The sequence below is a fragment of the Eurosta solidaginis genome, chromosome 4 (genome assembly GCF_040869045.1).
Source record: "Eurosta solidaginis isolate ZX-2024a chromosome 4, ASM4086904v1, whole genome shotgun sequence".
NCBI lineage: Eukaryota > Metazoa > Arthropoda > Insecta > Diptera > Tephritidae > Eurosta > Eurosta solidaginis.
The window spans coordinates 248,881,490-248,905,711 of NC_090322.1; the positions used below are offsets into that span (position 1 = coordinate 248,881,490).

At 37.7% G+C, this 24,222-nt stretch overlaps 3 protein-coding genes across 5 annotated transcripts in view; 2 read left to right on the forward strand and 1 right to left on the reverse strand.

Moving 5' to 3' along the window:
• C3G (C3G guanyl-nucleotide exchange factor) overlaps positions 1–13,901 on the reverse strand; it is a 144,885-nt gene extending 130,984 nt beyond the window's left edge. For 2 of the 3 annotated variants that reach the window (XM_067785557.1, XM_067785556.1), the window contains exon 1: positions 286–3,033. Coding sequence is in view for 1 of the 3 variants with exons in the window: in XM_067785558.1 (XP_067641659.1) it covers positions 13,557–13,584 (28 nt within the window). In the remaining 2 variants the exon portion in view is untranslated. Of the gene's footprint in view, positions 1–285; positions 3,034–13,556 lie in introns of those variants that run through there. The other variant, XM_067785558.1, reaches the window with a different exon arrangement.
• Positions 673–23,058, forward strand: MAGE. The gene is made up of 6 exons (XM_067785567.1): positions 673–704; positions 22,060–22,279; positions 22,340–22,508; positions 22,570–22,726; positions 22,792–22,864; positions 22,934–23,058. Exons 1-6 carry the CDS (start codon positions 688–690, stop codon positions 23,012–23,014), a joined length of 717 nt encoding a protein of 238 aa, XP_067641668.1. The 5' UTR covers positions 673–687; the 3' UTR covers positions 23,015–23,058.
• Positions 22,933–24,222, forward strand: part of shf (shifted) — an 81,715-nt gene continuing 80,425 nt past the window's right edge. The window contains exon 1 of the mRNA XM_067785562.1: positions 22,933–23,057. The gene's annotated coding sequence lies outside the window, so the exon portion shown is untranslated. The remainder of the gene's footprint in view (positions 23,058–24,222) is intronic.

A 24,222-nucleotide genomic window follows, 5' to 3' on the forward strand; every position in this document is an offset into this window, starting at 1 on the left:
TCGAAAAAAAGTAAAAAAAAATGAAATTTCGCAGGCTCGAAAACTATGTTTTTGGGTATGCGTAGTGGAACTTTTTTTCCTGAGCTCAAATCCTATCGAAAAATCGATGGCGCGATATCGGTTAATAAATCGACCCAGTCTAGTGTACATCTTTTTCTATATATATTTTTTTTTTATTATATAGTTCATTGCATTGTATCTTCACCACACAATCGATTTAATTGGTTTGCTACATGATTCTGTTATGCTTTAATTTATTATTTTCTTATATCATTTTTAACAAACATTTCTTTTTTAAGTACAAATCATTAATTGATCAACTTTTGCGGTTTAAAGTACAATTTTTCCGTAGCGTTTAGACGTTAGTCACTTTTACTTCAGTCAGCTGCTTGCAATACAATCGAATACTAAATGCTTTTGCTATCGTGAATATTAGTCGTGCTTAATGCCAGCAAATCGTATCTTATCAAATGCGAAACAATAAATAAAAAAAAATACACTAACAATTTCATTTGCTCACGTACGTTTATGTTGATCAGGCGATATCGTTGGGGTGATGCGGTGCGCTCTTTAGAAGGCAACAGACCGCAATAGACAGGCAGTAGTTAGTAGTTTGAAGTTAACATTTGCTATTATTATTACAGCGCCGGTGACGAATTCGTGCACAAGATTCGGAGATAATGGCAAATGCGTAGAGTTTTAAGGTGACCATTTTCAACTATAAAAAATAGTATTAAATACATGGAGCGCTAGTGAGATCTTCAACCTCCTAAAACGTTTCGCGTTAGATGATGCCAAGAATTTGTTGTTGCTGGATGCTCTAGCGTCTAATTCTGATTTCTCACTACCATCAAGAATCGATTCCAAATTGATTACAAACAAAGGGATTTCTCAAAGGCTTTGGATAAATTTACTAACAAGATCTTATTATATAAGCTTGAGTATATAGATTTTTGCTTTTTCTAATATACTTAAGTAGGAGTGTAAGATCCATATTCTCAACCTCTGTCAGACAGTCGAAAAATCGTTCGCACAGCAATCGAAGTCGTCTTGTTCGCAGTCCTGGACATCGGCCGAGAAAGTATTGAAGCGACTCTTCTTCCGCTTCATCCTGACAGCATACACAGAGTGAGCTTGTTGGTATGCGCCACCGTCGGAGTATTGATGCAATAGCGCAATGACGTGTGATGACACCCGTAAGTACTCTCAATGAATATTTGTTTAGCTTGAGAAGAAAGCCAGTTCCTTTTCTATCCAGACATGGCCATAAGGACCTTGAGACCTCGCAGTTGTTGTTGTTGTAGCGATAACGACACTCCCCGAAGGCCTTGGGGAGTGTTATCGATGTTGATGGTCATTTGCCGGATGCAGATCAGGTACGTTCCGGTAACAAGCACCATTAAGGTACCAAATGAAACCTTCTAGGCCGTCACGCCCACCCACGCCCTAGATCCCTGAGGAACTTGGGGTCGTCAGTGCCTCGGCTATTAATGAAACAGAATTCGCCACGGGTAGGTGAGGTTGACGATTGGGTCGGAGAAGCTATATATTGCGCTGGCAACCCCTTGAGAGGGGTTTCACTATACAACCCCTTGAATAAATTTGGTATTTTAATCGCCTCTTACGACAGGCATACCTACCGCGGGTATATTGAAGGAAGCTGATTGAAATTTGAGCGATTATATATGTATAAACAAAGACTTCGCAGTCATCCCGGCCGGCCCACAGCAAGTTACCCTAATCTCATATTCCTCGATCTTCTTCAGACGATAACCCAGCGGTTGTCGCACGGAGCTTTCCGCCTCGCTTATGTCCATTTCATAACCTTCCCTGGACATATCATATGCCATCAATGTCGCTTTGCACCGGGACCCCCCAGCAAAGGGAGACATTTAGGTGCCTTATGAATGCCAGAGAGGCTCGACAACACACACGATACCCGACTTATCACGTTTGATCCTAATGCATATAAGGCGGCCTGCCTGTCGACAAAGATCGTTGCATTTATGGCAAAGGCCTCCGTCTGGAAAACACTACATGAGTCAGGAATTCAAAAACTGTAAGCCTCTGCCGTTTGTCGCAAGAGCATGGGTATTCTTGTTCAGCTCATGTTTGTTTTCTCTTCATTAGTGATTTTGGTTCCGGCTTTAAACAGTCCAAATTTCTTATCTTCGCAAAAATGCTTAAAACTTTCGTAAAATTATTGCTCCATCACGACCTTAATAATCATGCCGATTGTTTGTCAACAGATCAATCATCGCCGGTTTCACGTACGTTTTCACATCCCGCTCCCCGGAGGAAAGGCTTTGAAGAGGCTTACAAGGTTAAACGAAACAGCTGTCGCCTTGTCCGTGCTGATGTCGAGTTGTTTCATTTTTCCCGAAATATTTAAAAAAATATACTAAACAATGTATATTATGGGGGTTGTATTAGTCGACGTCCAAACAAATTTAAAAAAAGTTGGTGGTTTAGTGACACCGTGAAGTTTTATTTCGGGTTCAGATATTTTAATTATAGACCTGAAAGAAATATTTCCGGAATCTTTGTTTTCGGGACTCATTTGCTATCTGCTTTTGAACTATTTTCGAATCATATCGGGATAATTTGGGACTATTTCACAATAATTTTGGGTTTAACTCGGGCCAAAATAGTAACCATCTCCTGATAACTTCGCGATTGTTAAAAACCTCAGTTTCTTTATCGAGACCAATTTTAAATTTTGCCAACAGATCGGGGCAGCTTTTTGGTCTTTCGAGACTTTTTCCGGATCATATCCGAACTATCTCCGGAACAATTCGGGATTGCTTTCGTTATAATTTCGCGATTATCAAGTTGTCATTTCGTAACTATTTCCTGATTTTTTTCGATACCATTTAAGGATTGATCTAAGGACCATATCTGCACTATTTCGATATTATTTTAAGATTAATATTGGTATCATTCTCCATTTAGATTGTTTCGTTTTAGTAAGAAAAAATTTTTATTACTTGAAAGTATAGGTTTTTTTTTGAAATTTTTTTTTCTACTAAAACGAATTCGAAAAAAGAAAAACTGTCTAAATGAAAGTTGTTGGAAATGTTCTGAACTTATTTTTGCTGTAAAGAAAACAAATTCTTCCATAAGAAATTTGTTACAAATGATAATATAGTATTTAAAAGTTCATTTTAGGCTAATTTCTCATAATTTAAGCCTGATATCTCTACTAAAATTCAAAAACATAGATATTAATACAGATTCTGAAATGTACGTAAAATACCTTTAAAGTAAGCCCAATATGATATTTTTCGTATAATTCTATCAAAAGCTATGAAGATTTTTTGGCCAAACCCTACATTCAAATGCAAAATACCTATTTTGCAAAAGTCGGGACCTCGAAATCGGACTTAGAGCTATGGTGTATTCAGCAATTTTTCTTAGAATCATCTGTAGATTACGTTTTTGCTATACTCCTTATGGACAAAAAATTTGACCCGCTCTAATATGCATGTATGTATATATGTAACCATTTTATAAACTTGTTTCTATCTATTTAAAGTTTCTTATAGCAAATTATTCTAAAAAATTAGGAATCAAATAGTTCCAGCAAATATTTGAAAAATTTTGTTAGCTGGTCACCGTAGTAAGATGATATCAAATCATTTATACGTCGTCGTGGCCAACAAAGTCGTAATCACAACTCATTCGGCAATTGATAGTCCTGTGCGTATTTTGTTTTAAACATCCCGCCCAACCACCCACATTCACCCATGCAGCCCATCTGGTAAAATCACAGAAACAACTCTAGCAACATTCAAAAATGTTAATACATAACGACACATGAACAGACAAACAAAAGTATGACGAGAAACGACATAAATGCAAACAAAAAATCTTGAATTTTATAATCCTACAAACTTAACAAGAATTTTCAGCAAAAAATCTCAGCAACTTACAAACAGACACTTAAAAGCTTTGCGATCGTTTCGTTTGTTTTGCGTTTGTAGGAAAATCGTTGAAACTTTAAGCTACGTTTTTAGGCATATCGTTAACTTGAAACTTTTTTATGTTTTAATGGTATTTCGCATTAAAATACGCAGTAGTTCTTGCCTCACAAACATACATATTGTAACGAATTTAGGGAAATTCCGCTTATTTGAAACCTTCTGCTAACGTTCGAATCGAAACCGTTGAATAAATTACTCCAATATTCAGTATTGTGAACTGGTCTTTATTTAGATAACTTGGGGAGTAGTACTTTACAATTATACTTCGCAACCAATAGCGTATTTAAATCAAAACTGATTACTGATTACTCAGCTTGCGCTGCTTTTATACCGTCCGTTGCTTCGTTCGCATTTCTCCTAAAATCTAGTGATTTCGCAAACAGTTTTAGCTCAAGCTTGGTTAGTTACCAGCTAGCCATGTATATCTGTAGTCCACGCCTCTCCTATAGCCATGCGCGTGTATGTGTGAGTAACTACTTCGGCCGATGACTACATCTGTGTGTGTGAGGTTTCTCTTCGTTGCCTTGTACATAAGTGTGGCTAGCTTCATGTTTTTTGTTGTTGCGTGATTATTAACTCACAGCTTTGTGATGCTGATGGGTGTTTATGAAATAATTACATGTTTGAACGCTCATCACAACCAGTACTAGTAAATAAATAAATAAGCGATTGAAATCTCGATTTTGATTGAACTATATGCTCGCTCCTTTTACAATTTTAATTGACGTCGATGAAGTACTAAACGTTGGAATTCCAATTATTATTGAAAACAACTTTAGGTATATATAAACAACTGCGAGTAAAAAAGTTGCACTACAAATGATTGTCAATTTTCAGCACTAATTTTACTTTTTCTATTTTCGTTAATTCAAAAAAAAAACCTTGAATGAATTGTACCATGGCGGAACGATACAAGGTGGCAGCATGGTGACATACTTACAAACATAAATAAAAATTCCATGTACTTTGTTTTTGTAAATTCGATGGACAAATGTCAAAATCGTACTGCGCCGGAAGTTGATGTAACAAATCAAATAAAAAAGTTTATAATCAGCTGTCCAATGCTGCCACCTTGTATCGTTCCGTCATGAATTGTACATATAACAAAAAGGAGGTAAATTAATTTCGAAAACATTTTCAAAAAAATTCGAAATTTGAGTAGTTTATAGAATCCTTATATAGATGCATTTTACTCAATCTTATGCATTATGCGTAGATTGCACATCTTTTTATGGAGAACGTTAGATTGAGCGACACTGACACCATCTGACATGGAAAAGTAGCCAATGAAAGCACAATAAGAATTTGTAATTTGCTTTGGCTAAGGGTGCTGGCACACTTATTTTGTTTTGTTGATTTTCCGACAGGGTGGATAAATGATGTATATTGGAACGATTTTCCGTCATCCCTTGTCAAATTTGGTTTCGAGACAAATCGGTTTCGGCGTTGTGCCATCATCAGTGTCGATTTTCGTTCTGATCTGTTGTTGGCGTTTGTCCTGGATTTATAGTTCGTAGGTACATGAACAGGTATTGTCAAAATTTATGTTTGTGTATATTTAGTTATGTGTATGTGCTGTGTGCTCATTCACAACCGAGGTAAAAGTCCGTGATTTTCGTCGTTTAACCTTCTTTGTGGGTTTTTTTTTGGAGCGTTAATTGTTTTGTGTTTATTTATTGTTGTGTGTTTGTCCGTCGTGTGATTACTTTGTTTCTTGTAAACAAGTTTTAAGGGCTCGAATATTGTGTCAGAAATTGTGTTTATCTGTTCGTTTATTATTCTGCCGTCGAATGTTTTCTGTTTGTATATCTCCATGTTTTCGAGTACGTTGAGACGTCGGCCTTTTGCTCGTATGTGAAGAACACTAACTGTTTTATTGATGTTTTCTGGGGAACATTCATTTTCGACCATGTGATTCGCGAAGTTAGACTCTGGTATAATATTTGGATTCCGTGTTTTTTGTTGTAATGTCTAATGTGCCCTCTGAACCTCGTTCTTATTTGCCATCCTGTTTGTCCTATGTAATTATGTTGGCATCCGCAGGTAAGCTTGTATACGCCGTGGCTGCTAAACGGATCCTCTGAGTTAGTGTTAGTTCTTAGTTTCCGCCCTAGATATTTCGATGTTTAGAACGCTGTGTTAATGTTGTATTTTTTAAAGATGTTTGCCAATTTATATGTTGCTTTTCCAGTATATGTCAAAGTCGTCCAGGTGTTATTATTTTCCATTTCATTATTTCTTTTTGGTTCACCATGCGTCCTTTTGAGCTTATCTACTAGTGCTTTTTTATATCCGTTGTTTGCAGCAATATTATATATGACTTCAAGTTCTCTCTTATATGCCTCTTGTGTAAGAACTGTTTTTTCAAGTCTATGTACCAAATGCCTTAATGCTGCACACTGTGCAAGTGAAATTATTTTTCCCACTCGTTGATAACTTTTCTAACATTTTTCGCAATTAAAAACTGCAATATAAAAATCGAATACGACACAAAATATGTTAGCAAGTATTTTTGTTGTATAGCTAGAATGTTTATAACAGTGCTTCGCGAAAGTTTGTATGTGAATGACCAAGGCGAAATAAACTTCAATTGCCAAGTCTGAAGTTCCTTCATTTTTATAAGCGCAACATCTTGGTTGATTGTGGCGATTTTAACTGGAATGCATAAGCTTGTGTTGAACGCATTTATATTGTGACGAATATTAGCATCATTAAGCTGATACTAAATAAAGGTACAACAACAATAAAGTAAGCTGCCACTCTTGTGTACAGCATATCAATCATCATTTACACACATACATACAAGACAACGAAGAGATAACTCACACACCGTTGTAGTCATCAGCCGAAGTTGTTCTCACACATGCACACGCATATATGTAGCTCAATTACCAAGCAGGAGATACAGCAGAAGGCGAAACGTCTAGACTTTAATAGAAATATGCGAATGAAGCGACGGAACAGCGCAAGCTGAGTAATCAGTAAACAGTTTTGATTTAAACACGCTATTGATTGTGAATAGTTATTGTGAAGTACTCTCAAAGTAGTCTAATAAAGACCATTTTGCATTACTGAATATTGGAGTTATTTATTCAACAGTTTAGCGATTCGAACGTTGCCAGAAGGTTTGGAATAAGCGGAATTTCCCTAAATTCGTTACAATATGAAAAATGTCCTTGTGCAGCGGCCTTTAGTGAAGTAAACATACATTATTCATATAAAACAAGAGATACTTATATTTAAGAAGGAAATAAGAACAAAACAGGAAATATAAGTGAAATCACAAATCACTTTTTTTTTGTAAGTGCTCCTACCCATATCAGCCCCCAGAGAATCAGGGATAGAATTCCATAGCCTCACAGCATTAACAAAAAACAGCCTGGGCATTATTCACTTGCGATGCGGAGAGCTTTCTTCACACGTCATGTCATGTCTACATGCGCACGTGCAAGAATTATTTTCCAAACTGGTCTCTAAGATGGTTTTCGAAAAGTTTCACATGAAGTTGGCGTGCCACTCGATATTTTCTAAAATTTTTTTCACTTATTACGGCAAATTCACTGCAATTTACCCAATAGATTTATTTTTCGGGTAAAAGCTGTCTTTCCACTTTCAGAGGGGCCTATATTACTTATAGGCCTATCATTACAAGGTTCAGCCGCATTGTTTGTTTTCGCTACAGGAATACAACGTCCTTTCCTCCACCCCGTTGGAAAGCAAGGAGTATTTAGCAGGCATGCTTAACGAACGAAACGATATCATTTCGTTACGATAATCAACGTTAATAAACGAAACGAAGTCATTTCGTTTCGTTTATTAACGTTAAGAACGACAAATTAACGTTAATTTGACGATCTTAACGTTAATAAACGAAACGAAGTGACTTCGTTTCGTTTATTAGCGTTGATTATCGTAACGAAATGATATCGTTTCGTTCGTTAAGCATGCCTGGTATTTAGGCAGTTATTAATGATACACGTGTGTGAGAGTTCCTAAAATTCATACAAATACAAGTTTCACAATCTTCAAGGAAATCTCATCCTCTCCAATTGTGTTAGATTTCCTTTCCATTGTGGATTTGAAAACCTCTAACTCCGAAAACGCTGTTATTTCTTTACTCGCTAGTGTACGTATACAGTATAAATGTAGTTATATCTTAACGACCGACATAATACAATATTCGTCAGGATTCAAGGGCAATGAATGATAAGTAAAAGTTCCGTATGTTTATGGTTTTATTATAGTAGATCGTTTGATTGTTAATAAAACGCGTGGATGTACTTTGGATGGTTCTTAAAAATCGAATGAAAGAGTTTTTCAAACTGGCTCCTTCACACGGTTTTACTTAGCAATTGGTGATGGTTAAGACGTGTCACAGAGGGTGGAAGTTAAGACTTCTACCCAAAGGCGCACTTTAACCGTTTTCAAACGAAACCAAAATTGATTTGTTAACAGTGATCATATAATTGACCTCGGCATTGCCGTTGGAAGAAATGAGACTCCAAAAAACGTCCGATTGATTTTTCAAGAACCACCATTGCGTACATATTTATCAAAAATATATTCAAAAAGCACTGCCCGAAGCTTAACGGTAGCGTTAATCCGATATTTTCTCTTACTTGGGTTTGTGAAGATTGACCGCTTCTACCGAAAGGCTATATTTTAAACCTTTTAGCACGCTGGTATGATGATAGCGTGCACGCCCCCCACACCGAAGGTTCTGAGTTCAAGCCCTGAAAAAGCAACATCAAAGCACGTTAGAAGTTTTTCTTAACGGGGTCGCCCCACGGCAGTGGTTTGGCAATTACTCCCACTATATGCGAGCTTATCTGCCATGATAAGTTTTGCAGATGCCGTCCGGAGTCTGCAAAAAACATGAAAGTCGGGCCCCATCAATTTGTTGTAAAAACCACGACGCAAATTGGAAGAAAAACATTGCGTAAGTAAAGGTGAATCGCACCAAGTAATTTTTTCTATTGCCTACAGAAGATTTAGTTAAACTATTTGTGATAGATCGCAGATCCATTATGGCTTATTCTTTTCAGTGTACTTCATCCTGAGCAAGTCCAGAATTATGCCCTGCTTAAGGGTGTGCATGTGCCAATTTCCTAGCTTCAGGGATCTCTGGATCCTTAGTACCATTCTCGCAATAGCATCGCATTCGAGGATTTGGTCAGTAGTCTCAATTTCGCTGTCCCGGAACCGACAGCACCATTCAGCTGCTGTTTTTCTGTTCAGGGTACACATTTCTTCGTTACCATCCACAGCATAGGTGACAAGATGCCACCCTGTCGGCAGTTGTTGTTGTTGTTGTTGTAGCGATAAGGTTGCTCCCCGAAGGCTTTGGGGAGTGTTATCGATGTGATGGTCCTTTGCCGGATACAGATCCGGTACGCTCCGGTACCACAGCACCATTAAGGTGCTGGCCCGACCATCTCGGGAACGATTTATGTGGCCACACTAAACCTTCAGGCCATCCCCTCCCTCCCCAACCAAAGTTCCATAAGGAGCTTAGGGTCGCCAGAGCCTCGTCTGTTAGTGCAACAGGATTCGCCGCGGATAGGTGAGGTTGACAATTGGGTTTGGAGAAGCTATATGTTGCGCTGGCAACCTGCAGGGTTGCGCTACACAGCCCCTTGAATCTGGTATTTTAGTCGCCTCTTACGACAGGCATACCTTCCGCGGGTATATTCTGACCCCCCCTAACTCGCTGGGGGACCCTGTCCGCAGTCTTATTGCACTGTACCGTCTTTAGTTGTGGTTCCGGCAATCCTTGTCCGAAGTAGAGCGTTCATCCATATTCTGATAGCCCGCTGAGTCCCTCTGTATGTCTAAGAAGACGCATAGTAATACTCCGCATTTCTGTGCTCAGCTGATATCGGTCAATTTCTGTTGACATGGCACTCTGACCCTGATGTGTAGACATAGTTTATGACTTTCTCCATTGCTTTCAGAGCGTAGTGCGATAAGCTGATGGCCTGCGTGAGCTCGCCATGAAGAAAGTTTTTTTTTTTTTGGTAATTTGGGAATGAGGACTACTTTGGCCCTTCTTCACAGCATGATCGCTGTAAGGTGTGGGATCACCGTGCTACAGAAAGACTGCATATATACCGCTCACTCACGAAGAATTTTAGCGTGCAATTGGCTCTATGGGTATCGGTAGTACAGCACGAGTCGAGAAAATTTGGAACATACTTATATTTATCATTTCAGTTGCAGTTTCGTTTATTCAGTCTATTATCACAAAATCTTACAGACTGGACACAAAAATTAATAAAATCTTTTAAAACAAAATATAACCACCCACAAATATTTAAATAACAAATATACAGTATACATAAATAGAAGATAATGTCAAATAAAGAAAATATTAATAGCTGAATTGAAGGAGTCTCTGGACAAAGAGAAATCAATATTTACAACCCTTGAGAGTCTATTAAATTCGGTGAGGGCGCGGAAGATTGGATTAAATTGATAGTAATTGCCCGAATAGCAGGTAAATAAAACGGCAAGAATGAGCGAAGAGTTCTTAGGGGCGCATTAAATGGTATGTTGCACAGAAGAGCTGGGCACTCCAAAGAGCCTGCAATGAGGTCATAGACAAACATGACCAGCGGTCAGAGGAATAAGATGGCAACGGATCATCAAAATTTAAAGAGCATAAGGCAAAGCGAACAAACTTCTAATCGTTCTCGAGATGGTCGGGCTAGCACCTTAATGGTGCTGTGCTACCGGAGCGTACCGCATCTGTACCGGCAAAGGACCATCACATCGATAACACTCCCCAAAGCCTTCGGGGAGCAACCTTATCGCTACAACAACAACAACAAACTTTCTTTGAACATTTTCCACTCCTGGCGAATGACTGCTATAGATAGGGCTCCAAATAATGGAAGCATATTCTAATTTGGACCGCACCAAGGGATGTATAGGGCTTTCCTGGTATAAGGATATCTATAATGTTGTGCATACCTGTGAAGGAAAGCTAGATTTATGTAGGCCTTTGGCAGGACATAGCAGGAAGTTGTATCCCTATGCCTCTGCAGCAGCTGCAATGTCCTAAAGTGCTCACTCCTTGATTTTCCCATATCTATGTTTTTAGCTTTTAGATTTGCCTCCTATTACTTACAAAGTTTCCAGTGCGTCTAGCTTGGTTAAAGAGCTTGCACACGAACATCTTATTTGAGAAATAAATATTTAGTTGCAAATAAAATCGCAAAACAGAGTACCTTTTCGCAAAAACAAAAAAAAAAACGTTTACCATCCACTTGCAGCTATGCTCCAGCAGCTGCAGTACGGCCATACAGGGCAAATGCAACGATGCGTTCAGGAGGAAGTGCGCTGCAGCATTGTCTGCTGTCTTCTATTTTACTGCTCTTGTTGTTGCTGCATTCTTACTTTGCGATCTATGGTTAACCAAACAGCAAACGTACATAAAAAATGAGCCGACTTTGCGCATCAAAGCACAAACATATGTAACTACAACAATGTACAACTCTTGGAACCGAATGCCATGCAGCGAATGGAGAAATTGGGGTAGAGCAAATGATGAGGCGCCAACTTGCCGAGGATGGAGTTCGCTTGTTGCTACAGCAGCAACGTTAAGGCGTACGTCGTACAACGACGTGTGTATAAATGTGGGTATGGTCCTCATGTGGGCGTAGCTGCACTACGTTCGAGAGTGGGGTAAAAGCTTTTATGTGCGTAGATTAAGACATTAGTTTTGATACGATGTTTTGTTAGTTAGGTTACGTCTTGTGATCCTCATTAATTATTGTTTCACACAGCTCTTGGGAAAAGAAGACCGCTTTCATCTGGTTGTTCTGTTAACAGTATTTCGCTCCATTCAATAGGGGCGGACATTCACCTAACCTAACGGGAGTCCACGGAAACTAGCAGTCTCAACAGGGATCGCCCATTTGGATGCTGCTGTTAGAGGTTAGGTTCCAGATTACAATTGAAATAATGGCTGGTGTCATGTGGGGACCGATGACATTTTCGCCTAACTCATTGAGCTACGGCAAACGTTCCTGAGTACTCTATTTCTCTAACGCTTGGATATTAAGGACTTTCACTAGCTCTTAAACAAATGACACTGAGATCACACGTTATCTGTGTCTTCAAAAATACCATGTTTTTGCTGTAAAATTGAGACTATACTTAATGTTAGACTCACCCCAATCCATTCACTCTAGAAGTCAGATAGTCGCGAATGGGTTTATATGGACACTCCGTAACCCTAAGTCTCTCGCAGTTTTAAACCGAAAAACGTGTTTTGGGGGCTTATGTATTTAGGACCTGAAAAGTCATACTCTATACTAAAGATATCACTTAAGTGACTTCCATAACTCCGCCTGCGCATTTCAATGTTTAGTTGGTGAATTGTAGGTCTAACGAATCAAAGTGGTGCAACAGTTAGCAAAATAATACATTACTTCGTCCGTTGCAATAGATTGCAGACAATCGTTAAACGTACTAGGCTATAGGTGCATCACAGCGGTGATGAGAATCCCAATTGTACCTAGGAATTGCTCCTTTCTGTGTATTCACCAAGAGAATATTACGGTTCCAGTACCCATATGTCCGCTCTTCAGACAAACTCGGTCGCACATAAATAAGATCTCACTGTTTAATGGGATTCCTTACACAGCGAATGCATAAGAAATCAAAAAACAAATAAGAGATAAAAATGTTGAACACTTTATTTATAGTATCTTAGCGGTTTTTTAGCGGAACTTGATTCTGCTAGTTTCTGACTGACTGCCCTATTGTTGAGAGCGTTGTCATATTTGGCAGTGCTACATTGACTCTGTCATGCCCCACATCTAACGCCATTAACTACGTCCATGTGTTTGTATGCATGTAACTGCAATTGTGTGTATGTGTGTCGGTATGCGGGCGGATGCTTCATGCAAAATGTGCTCCAAAGGCAGCGGCTTTCTGACATACGATTCGGACAAGAACCGAAATGCACACAAATTAACACGATACACATACATATATACAGGTATATGCGACATACACAACAAATTTACCACCTCCCAAATGTTAAAAATAAACTTGTTGATAAAAATATACCGAGAAGGAAATGAGTGAGAATCCGCTGTAGAAATATTGGTTCAACATATGTAAAACGTGCAGAATTTTATGCCACATACGAAAAATTCACATCATCATTAGATAGGGACATTTATGATGATTAGGAGGTGTAGATAAAACAAACGCCTTTTATAATGGATGATTCATAAGTTGTGAAGAATGCGCTGGTTCGTTAATGGATTTGCGGCATGACTATTGCTATTTGTCGGACCAATACGATATGAGTAAAGCTTTTTGGAATTTGCAGGAAGACTACGTTCTTCAAATAGCCCGCAGGCAAAACAAACTTCCATTTAGTACATAATCCCCACTACACAAAATGCCATCGGATTCCATCTTTTTCTTAAGCAATCGTGCATATACCTAGATACATATGTATGCATACACATACATATGCATGTATGAATGGATACCATGCAACACTCTTGCATGCTCCTTAAATGCATTTCCTACTTTCCACTTTTTTTGACTTACCAACTTTTTGCAGATTATTCATATTCATTTTGTTTGTCCAATCCACTTTTGCAAGGAAGCTTTGTGAACACTACTGCGAGCACAGATAATTGCCTGCCTGGCTCCTACTTCATTCGCACTTTTTTTCTACACCTAATCCATTTTGCTTTTGGTTTTCACATTTTACTTATATTTATAATACTGCTTTATTTATACTATGTTTTTCACTCTTTAATTATTTCATTTGCTCACTATTTTATAAACACACAGTTTTTTTTTAATTATTTATTTTAAATTGTATGTTGTTCAGCGTATTTTTTAACTTCCTTCACACACTTTGACTTGTTCGCATTTCTTTCTGTAGGGACTCGCTTTTTTGCGACAATTGCACTGTTCGCTGCGCTCTTGCAGTCGCTGGTTTTGTCGCTGTCATCTCTCGGCTGTCACTGTGCGTATCAGAATCGGTGGTCGGATGTTGAAATAAAATGTACGATATGTAATAGAGATATAGGGATGGAAATTAATAATATGGGTCTGTATCAAGCGGTATCAAAGTATCTTGGAATGGAAATTTTTGACCTATATGGGGTGAATATAATTTTAAATTTGCTACTGTCAACAATTCAGCAAAAATGAAGTGTCAAACGACGCGAATTCACCTCGAGTCGAGGTCCTCGACAACAATTATATAAGGGCGGTCATTCCTTCGTGAATCGTGAACGTGTGAGGTTGGGATGGGCAGAGCATCCATGGGCATGTCTTAAGGATTGCTGCTGTCCTCCAACATGAAGTGACAAATTTTTTTGAAATATATATTTCTGATTAAAAAACCATATTATTGCGGACTTTGTGACTGGCGTGATGCCAATTTAAAACCAGAGTGCTTTTGATTTTGTGTCTGACGCGGAGCCAATTAAAAACCAAAAAAAAATACTTTTTTTATGAAATAACGGAGTTTAAATATCATTGAATAACAGAGCTACTGTGAATAACGGAGCTTTTGTGTATAACGGAGGAACATTGATATTTAAAAACTGGCGTGGTGCCAATTAAAAACTAAATTTTTTTATATACATAGCGGAATATAACGGGATAGTGGAAAACGTGGCGAAAAGCCACATATTGATACAACACATGATTACGATACAATACATGATAAAAGAAAGTTCTCGAAATGAGATTTAAACACTGGCGTAGTGCCATTTAAAAACCATAATCGTTTCATATACTTTTTGATCTGACGTTATCGGTTTAGTCGAAGCGAACACATCCCTACAAGAATACTGACTATCATATGACTATCATCTGATTGTCAGCAATGTCAACCTAACGATAAGCGCCTCATACAAACTTTCTATCACAAACTTAAGGGGACTTGCGCAAATGTGATGTACACAACTGTGTACGTGTGAGTTTTTGTCTCCTTCTTATACACCAACATGGCCTACTGATTAAGTATATAGCCGTACTGCTCACTCTCATTCCTTTTCCTGGATCAGTGCTGACACTCTAACTATCAAAAAGTGGTGTCATAAATGATAGTTTACTGTAGATATCAGGTTTGACTGTTATACTATCATAAATGACCGCCGAATTCCGCCAAAAATGAAACAATGCTGTTTGCTTTTTATTTACTTTATTTCATTACCTTTTTTAATTTTGTACGTGATAAAAGCATACGTGTTTCTTATTTGTTTAAAATAAATAGTTTTATAAGAATTCGAGTTCAGAATGTTCAATTTAAATTCAGAAAATAACAAAACAACAGAAGAGCGCTTTCCTCATGCGGAAACACATTTAAAAATGAATCACCACTAACCACTATTATTTTTCGCGTATAAATTTTTTGAGTGCGCCCCAAACATTCCGACAGCTTTTGGTATTTTTTAATATTATTTTCGATTTTTTTTTTCTTTTAGCAAGGAGCATTGAAATGCTCGGTGGTCGTTGTTAAATAAATGGTAAGAAAAGTGGCTGCGTTAAAAATCACGAATTTAATATTTCTGGCAATTTTAGTTAAACTAGAAAATCGGAACTTTAATTAATTACTTTCAAACACGAAAAACTGCTTTATTTATAAATCAAATAATAAATAATGCCTATGACAAGCTTTGTAAGGCATATGACACCGTCTTGGCGTCACATGAAGTTGGCCTAGAATCTGCCTTGCTTGCAATTGATGTAAAATTTAAACTTTTGACTTAACAAATTGCTGAAATAAAAAATGATATTAACATTCATGTTAAATCAAAAGCTAATTCTCACAAAAACATAATGCAACATTAAATGTGGCTGCTAGCACTCAAGTTCAAATTACTGCTGTTAATGATATAAAAACCATTAATGACAGTGCTGCTTCCAGCTCCACCAACACAGGTGGTGATTCTACCTCCGCCGCTGTGCGTTGCCAAATGTTGACAATGCGCAACCGAGGCAAGTGACTGCCGTGCCGCCTCGCAGGACAATTTTTGTATCTCGTCTTCATTCTTCGCTTATGGAAAATGATATTATTAAGTATATAGAAGATAAGCTTGACCTTTCACAACCTATTAAAATAGGCGTGTATAAATTTAATTTTAGTTATGATAGGGATATTTCATCATTTAAAATATCAGTGTCAGACGCTTATTTTGATTGAGTTCTTGAACATACATTCTGGCCGAAGCATTCAGTTGTGCATTTGTTTACAAAAAAACCTAACGCCGCAGGAACTTCAAAAAACTTAAAAATCTCCGCGGAAACAGTGAAAAAATAACCATCACCTACCAAAATTTTCGTGGCCTAAGGTCGAAATTAAGTACCTTTTTTCTGAATAAATTTATTTTTACTTCTCAAGTTATAGCTTTTACTGAAACCTGGTTAAAAGCTGATAATTTTAACTCTGAACTCTTTTCACGTAAATATGTAGTTTATCGGCGTGATCGTGAATCTAGAGCAGGTGGTATCCTTATTGCTGTTGACTCGACGCTTCCATCTGAGTTGCTGCTATTGGACACCACAAATGACATTGGATTTATAGCAGTAAAGCTTGCCTTGCACAATTTTAGTTTTTTTATCTGCTGCTCGTATATACCGCCACGATCGGATATACACGTTTATATATGACCTGTTATATATGCACTGTTATTTGTAGTTTCTACTCGCAATTGCGAGACAACGACCGCCTAATAGTTCTTGTTGATTTCAATTTATCATCAGTAAATTGGATCAATACCATCGACTCAAATTTTATGACTCCCACTACTCGGCACGAGTTTTTAAATAGCCCGATAGATACATCTCTTCTCCAAATTAATAATATTATAAATTCTATAGGGAAAATATTAGACTTAGTGTTTACAGATGACTCTGCGGGTATTACTCTAACCCGAACTCCCCCATTATCCCTTCCTGAAGACCCTCTTCATCCTACGTTTGAGATAGTACTGGATGTTGTTCAACCTGTGATGCTCGATGTTTCTAAGCCGAATTTCCGACCCCGGTTGAGATGTTTTTCAAAGACGAATTTTAGTGAGCTCAATAAATTGATTTCTGCCCATGACTGGTCGAGTGTTTATGCGTGTACAGACGTTGAAACAGGGACTTCCTTGTTTTATAGTTCTCTTGATGTTTTTTTTTTTGATAGCTGTTTCCCTCTTCGTTATTCCAGTACCACCACGGGTAAACCACCTTGGTTCTCAAAACAACTACTAAAACTTGATAATATTAAATCTAGACTCTCTAAGCGTTTCAAAAGATCTGGTAAAGCTATTGATTTTTCTAAATATTTAGTGGCGCGCTCCAATTTTCATCGTCTTAACCAGCAGTGTTATAAAGGTTACTTATCATGTTGCAAATTCCAATTTACTAATAATCCGAAACGTTTCTACAGATTTGTTAATTCCAAAAGGAAAACTTCTGGTTTCCCATCTACTTTTATTTATGGGTGCAAAAACGCAAATTCTCTTTATCCATATTGCTTGGAAAGTTCTAATAATATTTTAAACCCATTTATTGATAAAAATACTGTTCTTAATATTCTTCTTGCATTGAAACCGATATCTTCACCGGGTCCAGATGGTGTTCCTAGTTGTGTACTTAAGTACTGTGCTGTCAGCTTATCAGAGCATATCTTTAATTATTTAAACTGTCTCTGGAATCCGCATCATTCCCATCTTTTCGAAAACAATCTTTTATTATACCTTTGCATAATAAAGGTAGTAGGTCTAATATTGAGAACTACAGAGGCATAGCTAAGCTCTCAGCTATCCCTAAAACTTTTGAGCAGATAATTACATACCAGCTTCAATACCTGTGTAGATCTTTAATATCACCTTGTCAACATGGTTTTGTGCATCGGAGATCAACTACTACCAACTTGCTTGAATTTACGTCTTTTGTTATGAATGGTTTTTTAGATTGCAAACAAACAGATGTAATTTACACCGTCTTTAGTAAAGCATTTGTTAATCACGAGTTCTTAGTTCACAAACTTGATCTTCTGGGTTTTCCAGCGCTTTTATTAAGTTGGATTTCAAGTTATCTTGAAAATAGGACTCAGCGAGTCTTCTTCAACAACAACCTTTCAAAGCCGTTTGATTTAACTTCAGGCGTTCCCCAGGGTAGCCATTTGGGTCCATTACTCTTTACCCTGTTCATTAACGCCTTACCAAAGTTTATATTACATTCTAGAGTTTTTATGTATGCAGATGATGGAAAACTCTGTTACACATATCTGCCTTCGAACTTGTTCTGTTTTAATCAGCTTCAGGCCGATCTTGACTCATTTCAAAGCTGGTGTACTGCAAATTTACTTTTTTTGAATTGCTCTAAATGTAAGCAAATGACTTTTCACCGTGTGAAGCTGGTCCTATCATCTTATATACTTAACGGCAACCCTTTGGAGCGGATATCTATTGTAACTGATCTAGGAGTTATTTTTGATCCGAATTTAAGTTTTACCACATATATTTCAACCACTATAAACAAAGCAACTAGTGTATTAGGTTTTATCAAACGTTGGGCTAAAGAGTTTGATGACCCTTATTTCACAAAGATCCTTTATACCTCGCTGGTACGTCCTATTCTCGAGTACTGTTCATGTGCTTGGTCTCCAATCTATCAAGTCCATGTTGATCGGATTAAGTCGGTCCAGAGACGGTTTTTAATTTTTGCATTGCAAGATCTCAACTGGGAATCAAGTACTCATATTCCACCATACAGGAATAGGCTTCTTCTAATTAATTTGCCATCTCTAGAGAATCGTGAGTATTACTTGGCGTTATGTTTATTCACAAGCTCATCATTGGCGTGATTGACTCCCCTGACCTAATCAGTCAACTAAATTTTGCGGTTCCTGCTAGGGCGTCCATACATTTTGTGCCCTTTCATTTACCTCTATGCCGGCAAAATTTTGCTAGAAACAGTCCCCTGCGTCATTGGTGCTCGCGGTACAATGATTTGTATAACTGCATTGACTTTGAATGTTCGTTTGCCGCTTTACATACTGATTTACTCTTATATTTAGCCTGATATTTTAATTTTATTTTTTCTTATACCATGCGATGTCAAATGTTTATAACATACTAATTTTCTATATACCTTTTTTAAATGTTTAAATTTTAAGAATGGCGCTGTATTTACATACATATCTCTCTATTACAATAATTAGTCGACCGCTTTGTGTTTGCGTCGACTTTAAATAAAATAAATTAAATTAAATTAAATGGCATTTGATTACGTGGCGTACTTTTTATCACAAGATGAAGAATTACTAAGGCCATCGCCAGTGGACAGACACCCTCTTAAGGGCTCCGGCGATTAGCAACGAGATTAACTGAATTTTGTGTGTGTTAGTGCAGTCGGGTGGCTTCATGACACACATATTTGTTGTCGACTACACGTTGATGGAAATCAAAAATTTTTGATTTTTTCTTTTGACGCGTGGGGTGTGATTTACAAAACAGCAGTGTTGTATTTAGTTTGTGACGACATTCAAAATGAACAAATGCGCGGAAGAAAAGCAATTCATATTAAAATTTTTTGAAAATTATCAATGTATTACGTTTTGCGTACAGGCTTTTCATCCACAATTTCTTTTTATCACTCTTTTTCCTTTCCTTTTTATTTAATAAAACTGCTGTAGTTGCTAGTAAAAAAAATCATCATCCGATGACGGCATATTCACGTCCGAACGCTACGGTTTCTCAATGCAAACGTTGATTGATGGCTTTTTATTTGATAGCCGCGGGGCAATCGTCAAATACCCGACACGCACACATACAAAAATTCAGTCAATCTCGTTGTTAATCGCCGGAGCACTTTAGAGAAGTAGATAACCCATTCCACTTGAATGCAACGGAGTTTCGAAAGCTGTACCGACTAACCCTAGACTTGGCTCATGATATTATTTCTCAACTTCATGGTCAATTAAAAGAGAAAAAAGGAAATTAATACCGCATTTACTTATCCTTTGTTAAAATATGTAAAAACTTGCACAATAAAGGCGGAGAATATTTAAAATAAGGTGCCACGATTTTCCAACTTTTCTTTTTTTCGAGGGGTGGCGGGGGTCCTAAAAATCACAAAATTATCATCCGCAACCTAGGAAACTCTTGGAAACTCTTAGTTTATGAAATATAAGCCTTTTAATTTCCAAATTTAGTAAAATTTCAACTTAAGTCCTGCACTTAAAATTCGGGTCGCACATGTCGATAGCGATATCAAAAGACGCGTATTTGCGCCAAGATTCAGAATCCGAAATCAGACTCTACATTTTTTATCTCGTTTAAAAGTTATTCGCGGAAAACCCATCGGTACTATTGTCGCTTTTTCGTTGTTGCAAATAAACAAACGAAAACAAATGAAGGTGGTGAATAGTGTTGCGAGCTCCGCAACAATATCTTTTTAACTTGGTAAAAGATTATAAGGTGGTGACACGTCGACATAAATGCAAACAAACATACACTATCAATGTATTTTGTTTTGTAATTCTCTGAATAATTTGAAATTAATGTATTTAATTGGAACAAGTGCAGAATACATACATTTGTCAAAAAAAATAATAAAAAATTGGACTTTATAGGGATTTTTATGCTGATTCCAACGGTAATTCTGCGTAGAACAAATTTCTGCATAGGCGGCCTTCGGCCGCGCTTATAAAAAATAACCCTGTGCTACGCCATGCCAAGTCCGGGTGTGTGGTATAACCGTGGCTACCGCCACGGTGATGTCCTTCTGCGTAGTTCACCCTTCTGCGCAGCACCCCAAATAATATTAGACTACAATTATTAAAAGTGTTTTACAAAAACAAAATACATTAATAGTGTATGTTTGTTTGCATTTATGTCGACGTGCCACCACCTTATAATGTTCTACCAAGATAAAAAGAGATTGTTGCGGAGCTGGCAACACTATTCACGACCGTCATTTGTTTTCGTTTGTTTATTTGCATCAACGAAAAAAGCGGCAATAGTAGAGTTGTGCCTTTTCGTTCATTTCAGAGATTCGAATCTTTCGTTCATTTTCTGATGAACGAACAAGTTGTTCTTTTTGTTCATCTGTTCTTTTTTTCAAGCAAATTTGATCACTGCTGCTCGCACCCGCGAAAAAAGCCAACAAGGTATAGATGGGGGTGTGTATGCAGCAATGCTTTGTGTACGTATATTTAAATGAGTAATGAATAAATAAGTTTATATATATGTATAATTAACTTCAAAAAAGTTACAAATTTTTGAAGATTCAGGAAATTGAAAGAGTACAGACACAAATTGTACATAAATATGAACTTTTCAAGTTTAATAAATGTAATAATTAGATTTTTACAGAACATGTTTTTTATAAATAGTCCATACATACATTGTTTTAGCAGTGCCACACACAAAGATGGCCACACATATCTTTAGTGTAAGTGGCATCGTCGACATTCGTGCTCACTGTGAATTTCTGCGTATATATGTATGTATGAATTTACAATGTTCGCGAACAAGAAGAGAGAAAGAATAACATTAGATAAAACGAACTAAAAGAACAAATGAACTAAAAGAACAAAAAGAACCGAAATCGAAGATCTAGTTCACTTGTTCAGTTGAGAGACCCGGTCAATTGAACAAGTTCAGAACGAAACGACCCAACTCTAGGCAATAGTACCGAGGGGTTTTCCGCGAATAACTTTTAAACGAGATAAAATATGTAGTTTCTGCTTGCGGATTCTGAATCGTGACGCAAATGCGCGTCTTTTGATACCGCTATCGACATGTGCGACCCGAATTTTAAGTGCAGGACTTACGTTGAAATTTTACTAAATTTGGAAATTAAAAAGCTTATATTTCATAAACTAAGAGTTTCCTAGAGTTGCGGATGATAATTTTGTGATTTTTAGGACCCCCTCTACCCCTGCAAATCAGGAAAAGTTTGAAAATCGTGGCATCTTCTGGTTCCAACACGTTGTGTTCTGAATGGAACACCCAATTCATGCATAATCGATTAATTTCTCGATTTACCAGCCATTTATTTATCAATCTTTTTGGTCTTCCATCTCCAATAGTTTATATCTTCAATATCACAAGGTACAATTTAAATTTTTGGTTTGCAAAATGTCTACGGAAGAAAGGATTGCACATTCTCGTAATGCACTCATTGCACTTGTGATTAATAACGTGGAGAATAAATTACCCATCAAAGAAGAAGATATGCGGCAAATACTGAACAAAGATATATCATTATTCAGGCAATGTCTGCCGCTTGTAATGCAATCTTTAAAAAGGGTAAATATAATTTGAATCTCGAAGAAAAAATCGAGTATATTAATATCGCTTGTAAAACAGGTTTATGGCATTATTTTGCAAAAAGTTCCAGATTCCAAAAAGTATATATGCTACTCTGAAATAACGGCATCTTCCCCTGCCGAATATGATGAAGAACAATGCCGGCACTTAACATTGCTATTTGTTATACTCTCGTATTTGTTAATGAAGGATTGTCAGGTGGATGAAGGTGAATACAAGGCATTAAAATTATGAATATTTTATTTTTATGATCTTTGTTTTGTTTTTAGAGCAGCTATTTGATTTCCTCAAAGGATTGCGCATAGAAATGGACGAAGAGCACCCATATTTTGGTGGAAATCTAAAGAAGCTTATCGCTGATACATTTGTTAAGCAATTATATTTGAAACGTGAAAAATCTGAATCCGACACAGATTTAGAAACAAGGTTTGAGCTTTTAGACTACTTAGCTAAAACCTATAAATATTATTAGTAAGAACTCTTATTTTTAGATATTTGTATTCTTGGGGTTATCGCGCTACACTTGAATTTCCTGCTAAAGATGTTTTGGAGCAAACTTCTGGGGTAAATATTTAAAAATTTTCAAAATTTAGCAAACAAGATGCTTATCGTCCTTTTCTTTACCTGTTTTAGATACTTGGCAAAGAGCCTCGTGAATTTGTTGCGGTATACAATAAATACTGTGTCAATGAAGAAGCTATGGTTGTAGACTAAAATCAACCTAACCTAAACAAGTTATTCTTAGATCAGCATTAAGGTAGTTATTGTAGATTGTTTATGTTTAGATATGCCATCGAATACGTAGAGCATAAAAAATACCTTTTTATACTATAAATAGATTTATTCTTAATTATAACCAGTTTGTTGCTGTTGCTATCCGTTAAGATACTAAGAACCAGTTGTTGTTGTTGTAGCGATATGGACCCTCCCCGAAGGCCTTGGGGAGTGTTATCCTTTGCCGGATGCAGATCCGGTACGTGCCGGTACCAAGCCCGACCATCTCGGGAACGATTTGGTAAGACCCCATGCGATCTTCTAGGCCATACCGCCCTCCCACCCCCTAGATCCATGAGGATTTCGGGGTCGCCAGAGCCTCGGCTGTTAATAAAACAGGATTCGCCACGGATAGGTGAGGTTAGTAATTGGGTTGGAGAAGCCCCAGACCACCATCTACATAATGAGGCGAGAAGACACCCAACAGGAGAGAAATGAAATGCTAACCAAACAGTTCCTGTTGAATACCCAGAAACCTGGATGAAAGCACAGTCCCTAGGTAAGCGCGAGTCATTCTAGCTCAACTTCGATCTGGATACTGTAACAGGTTAAACTCTTACCTATCCAGAAATAATGTGGAGCCAACGCCTCTAACACCCTTTTTATTATGGTCCACCCCTGTTGAAACAGCAAGTTTCCTTGGAATCCCGTTAGAGGATATTGATGGCAATTTGTCATCGGTCACACCTATTGGATGGGGCGAAACACTGCCACAACAACATCAGAAGCTATATTTTGCGCTGGTAACATCTTGAAAGGGTTGCGCTACACAACCCCTTGAATCAGTTTGGTATTTTAGTCGCCTCTTACGACAGGCATACCTGTCGCGGGTATATGCTAAGCCCCCTAACCCACTGAGGGCTCCGTTGTTGTTGTGTTGTTGTCGTTGTTGTTGTAGCGATAAGGTTGCTCCCCGAAGGCTTTAAGGAGTGTTATCGATGTGATGGTCTTTTGCCGGATACAGATCCGGTACGCTCCGGTACCACAGCACCATTAAGGTGCTAGCCCGACCATCCCGGGAACGATTTATGTGGCCACATTAAAGCTTCAGGCCATTCCCTCCCTCCTCACACCCAAGTTCCATGAGGAGTTTGGCGCTTCCCAAGGCAGTCGGTTCTATGTACCGGAGCGACTCGGGATTTTTCCCG